The sequence below is a fragment of the Nanorana parkeri genome, unplaced genomic scaffold, assembly GCF_000935625.1.
Source record: "Nanorana parkeri isolate BGI_ZX_2015 unplaced genomic scaffold, ASM93562v1 scaffold420, whole genome shotgun sequence".
Classification (NCBI taxonomy): domain Eukaryota; kingdom Metazoa; phylum Chordata; class Amphibia; order Anura; family Dicroglossidae; genus Nanorana; species Nanorana parkeri.
The window spans coordinates 179,929-185,066 of record NW_017306688.1 but is presented as its reverse complement, the minus strand read 5'-3'; the positions used below and the strand labels follow the sequence as shown (position 1 = coordinate 185,066).

General features: G+C 49.9%; 1 protein-coding gene across 1 annotated transcript in view; it reads left to right on the top strand.

Annotated features, from left to right (window-relative positions):
• SETDB1 (SET domain bifurcated 1) overlaps positions 1-3,320 on the top strand; it is a 45,518-nt gene extending 42,198 nt beyond the window's left edge. Inside the window, exons 22-23 of the mRNA XM_018559910.1 lie at positions 1,404-1,492; positions 3,173-3,320. Coding sequence (XP_018415412.1) covers positions 1,404-1,492; positions 3,173-3,290 — 207 coding nt within the window. The 3' untranslated portion in view covers positions 3,291-3,320. The remainder of the gene's footprint in view (positions 1-1,403; positions 1,493-3,172) is intronic.
• Positions 3,321-5,138: the final 1,818 nt, after the last annotated feature.

Below are 5,138 nucleotides of genomic sequence, written 5' to 3'. Positions count from 1 at the left end.
CTCGCTCTCCTGCTCCCCCTCGCTCTCCTGCTCCCCCTCGCTCTCCTGCTCCCCCTCTCTCTCCTGCTCCCCCTCGCTCTCCTGCTCCCTCTCCTGCTCCCTCTCCTGCTCCCTCTCCCGCTCCCTCTCCTGCTCGCTCTCCCTCTCGCTCTCCTGCTCCCTCTCGCTCTCCTGCTCCCTCTCGCTCTCCTGCTCCCTCTCGCTCTCCTGCTCCCTCTCGCTCTCCTGCTCCCTCTCGCTCTCCTGCTCCCTCTTGCTCTCCTGCTCCTTCTCGCTCTTAAGCTCGCTGGCTCACCCTCTCTTGCGCTGGCTCAGCTGCTCCCTTCTCGCTCTCCTGCTCCTTCTCGCTCTCCTGCTCCTTCTCGCTCTTAAGCTCGCTGGCTCACCCTCTCTTGCGCTGGCTCTCCTGCTCCCTTCTCGCTCTCCTGCTCCCTCTTCTTCTCCCTCTCGCTCTCCTTCTCGCTCTCCTTTTCGCTCTCCTTCTCCCTCTCGCTCTCCGTCTCCTTCTCGCTCTCCTGCTCCGTCTCCTTCTCGCTCTCCTGCTCCCTTCTTGCTCTCCTTCTTGCTCTCCTTCTTGCTCTCCTTCTTGCTCTCCTTCTCGCTCTCCTCGCTCTCCTGCTCCCTCTCGCTCTCCTGCTCCTTTTCCCTCTCCTGCTCCTTTTCCCTCTCCTGCTCCTTTTCCCTCTCCTGCTCCTTTTCCCTCTCCTGCTCCTTTTCCCTCTCCTGCTCCTTTTCCCTCTCGCTCTCCTGCTCCTTTTCCCTCACGCTCTCCTGCTCCTTTTCCCTCACGCTCTCCTGCTCCTTTTCCCTCACGCTCTCCTGCTCCTTCTCGCTCTCCTGCTCCTTCTCCCGCTCCTTCTTGTTCTCCTGCCTCTTCTCCTGGTCCTGCTTCTTCTCCCTCACCTGCTTGTGTTTTCATTAGGGGAAATCTGTAATGTCTGGAAGTTGTTGTTGCTGGCCTCCCCTTTTCATTGCGGTCACCTGGCTGTCATCCTGATCCAGTAGCATCAGTTCTTTAGGTTAAGGATCAGGTGCTCTTGGCTTTCCTGATCCGCTGGCTAGTTCTGGGTCTGTGACGTTTTCAGGAGGAGGTCGGCATTGACAGTTTCTGTATTTAATTCAGCACAGGGTTCTGAAAAGGGAGAAACCACCAAGCGGAATCATTCCTGCCCTGAAATCTGATTGGCAGCTGTGAAGAAATCTCGTCTTTTCATTAAGCCCAAGCTTTGTAAACATAGGAAGAATTTAATCAGATGTTAAGGATCTACTTGCGGCATTTTGATATTTGTAGCATGGATGCCTAGTATATATTTCCAATAAGTCGCATATCAGATGGTAATACCTGTTTGCATAGGTAAGCATTGCAGAGGTCTCACCTCCCCGCTTTGTATTTTGTATTACAGCACAGCTGCAGTCCCAACCTGTTTGTACAGAATGTGTTTGTGGACACACATGACCTGCGATTTCCCTGGGTGGCTTTCTTCGCCAGCAAGTAAGTAATCTGCTTAACATTCCACCTAATAAAGGGGCACATCATCCATGTACTCGGCAGCGTTGTGCAGGGCATTACCAGAAACTGTCCAGCAGGTGGCACCAGTGACTTTCCTGTGTTTGCACAACTAAGATTTATTTGAAATCTGACCACACTGTAAAGCAGGCATAGACGCCAGCTGTGGTGGAACTACGAATCCTATCATGTCTCTGCAAGACTGACAGCCATAGGCATGACTCCCAGAGGCAATGTCATGGGACTTGTAGTTCCACAACAGCTGTAGTGCCAACGTTGCCTATCTTTGCCATAAAGTTTTTTTTTTTGTCGGAGGATAGACCTAGCATGTTTAATTCACTTAGGTTGATTTGCACATGGCCTCTGCTGGTCTTTTCCAAGCATCCTCTACTCGGAACTTTCTTGTGCTAGTTGGAGGTCATGTCCTTGTTTTCTTGGTCTCAGCTTAAATGTTGTCAATATGAAGCTGAGAATAAAGAACATGGGAGCATGAGTGTCAACGTGCAGGAGGAAAATCCAAGAATAACATAAAGCTACTGAGTTAATCAACGGTAAGTCTTGTAGGAGCTGGGATGGCAGATTGGCACTCCCTCCCTCTCTCTCTCTCTCTCTCTTCCTCTCTCCCTCTCTCTCTCTCCCTCTCTCTCTCTCCCTCTCTCTCTCTTCCTCCCTCTCTCCCCCTCCCTCTCTCACACAAACACACACACTCTGAATATACTACCAATAGCGAAAGGTGTCTAATTTCTTTCTTCATAAATTCCCTTAAAATCTGAACTCCTGGAATTAGCCAATACCTACCCTTTGCAGTGGTGCCCCCTCCTGTACTGCAAGGGTTAACTGCTCCTTAAGTTTAGGGAGTAATACATACATCATTCCCCACTCCAGCAGGCTCTTCCATCTGTGCGACCGGTCCATAGAAGCCTCTTCTCTCTCCCGCAGTTGCAAGCTTGTCTCCTAGGCCTGCATTGTATGTGGGGTTGCTTTAACTGACATCATATGCAGATCAATGTTCACCCCTCAGCTGCATATGGATGTAACGGCGTAAATACATAGTAACAATGTTGCTACATTGTATTCATCAATGTTTGGCACTCAAGGTTTAATTAGCACTGCTTTGGGTACAGCCACTGCTGTGTGGATAGAGTAAGTCCCGGCTGTCATTGACAGCCGGTCTTTGCAGTAATATTGGAGGAGCAGAGTGTGGCTGGGAATGCAGGCAAGGGCGCTGTGACAGTGGCAACATTTTTGAGGTGGCCGTCTCCCACTGCCGAGAGTGCCCGGATCAAGGAGTAAGATAAATATTACAACCTTTTCACCTCACCTAGGCTTAATCTGCATTTAACCCTTGCAGTGCTAGGGGGGTGCTCCACTGCAAGGGTGGATTTTGGCTGATTCCCGGACTTCAGCTCCAGTCTAGAAATTAGAGCCGCCATAATGGATTCCAGTTTCCAGGGCCGTCGTGCCAATCCTGGCTTCGCAACCTAGTGAGTCACATAGTCTGGAACGCAATGTGGGAGTTTAGACTTTGCTGGCAGCATGCTTATTTTAGGTTAGTGACTCACTAGACATTGCAGTCAGGATGACAGCGGCACAGAAACACTTGAAAGGTTTGCCCCCACTTCTCTAAGTAACATCTGTCATCTCCATATGACTTTGTTTTCGTAGGAGGATACGGGCCGGCACGGAGCTGACCTGGGATTATAACTACGAGGTGGGGAGCGTGGAAGGCAAGAAGCTGCTGTGTTGCTGCGGATCCACAGAATGCCGGGGGCGCCTCTTGTAACCTCCATCCAGAAAACCTGTCCAAGGTGCTGAAGACCTGCAAGGGAACCTACCATAGGGGACATATGGTGGCTGCCATTGCTCATGTCCCATGAAAATGCTAACCGTCTGGATGTCATGCTGATCCCTATGTTTTAATACTATGAGCAAATGACCTGGAACAAGAAGGCAGATCTGGAAGTCTTCGTTGGCACCCTAGAGGACCAGCATGACAGCCAGGCAACTTGCGTTGGGAGAATGAGGAGTCAGCCATGGCAGGCTCCATGTTTCTCTCCGGAACGGTTTCCTTTAATTCCTCCCCTCCCACATCTGACAGCCGTCTGTCTCTCGTTGCTCCAACCACGCCGCCTCCCCCCCCCCACCCGTGACGATGAAGTGCGGTACCAGAGGGAAGCTCATTTTCATAGTCTTTTATTTGTAGAGTTAAATGTTTGATACCTTTTTTTTGTTCCATGTTCAAATAAAAAACGGAGTTTAATCTTTAATGTGCCGCGGTGAAGATGATCAGAATTAACATACTTGTGAGTTGGCCGGGTTCGTCTCTGGCGTGGTACGCGTCTATGACAAACTGGTGAACGGTCAGCTCTGGCCTGTCTTGCTGTTCTGCAGTTTAAAGGACAACACCTATAAAGAGAACCTGTCACCAGACAATTCAATGCAGCAACAATCTTTCCATAAGGTTATAGGTGCATTTTATGCATATTTACACGTAAAAGCCTCCCTTGTGGAGACATCCAAAAGCCCGGCTGAGACTTTTGTTGGGTGCCGCCATCTTGGATGTGATCTCAGCAGACTCAGAGCTGCCACTTAATTGACACTTTATAGCAGGGTTAGGCAAACTTCAGCCCTCCAGCTGTTGGGATTTACACAGCCAATAAGGCGTTGCAAGACACAGGCATGGCTCCCAGAATCATGGTGGGATTTGTAGTTTGACTACAGCTGGAGGGCTACCCTTGTTATATAGCAAAGGTAGCCAGTCTCCAGCCGTGGTGCAACTGCAAATCTCATCAGGCAGTGCAAGCTTGACCCCCTAAAGGCATAATGGGATTTGTAGTTTCACCACAGCTGGAGGGCTGGAGTTTGCCTACCCTTGCTATGGAGTGTCAATGAAAGTGGCGGCTCTGAGTCTGCTGACATCAAGCGTAGCCGAACTGTACTGACAGCGGGTTACATACCATCCTACCATCCATAGGCACAGATGGGGCCACAGTGCATGTCCACACTGGGTACAGGACCCTCTCAGGATGTTTCATGCCTGGACTGAATAGTGAAAGAGCAGAACTGTTGGGAAGTATGATAGTGCGCGGGCCTCACTGAACGGGGCGGTGCTAAAAGTGAAGCTGTCCTACTGATAATGAGCATTTGAAGGGAATCTGCCCTGCCCTTACCATCTGATGAAGCTGGGAGGATGGCATCCCTATCTTTCACAATGGTGAATCTCGCACTGTGCGTGTATTGGCTGCCTTCGTTTTTCACTGGCTGCCTGCTTGTACCTTCAAACAAAATGTTTTATATTGACAGGTCCCGTTTTATGATATATTGTCTTATATGACCACCTAAGGACATAATCTGCATTTCCTTCGGTTTTACATACCTGCAATGTATGAGGTTTAGGCTTTATGACCTAATCACTGAGCTGGAACAAGCATGCACCCAGTCAAGTGCGAGTGGGTTACTAAGCTGGAACAAGCATGCACGGAGTCAAGATTGAGCGAGTCACTGAGCTGGAACAACCACGCACCATGTAAAGCAGGGGTGTCAAACTCAATTTAATCGTGGGCCGCATCAACATTATGGTTGCCCTCAAAGGGCCGGTTGTATCTGTAAGACTATATAAATGTACCTAATC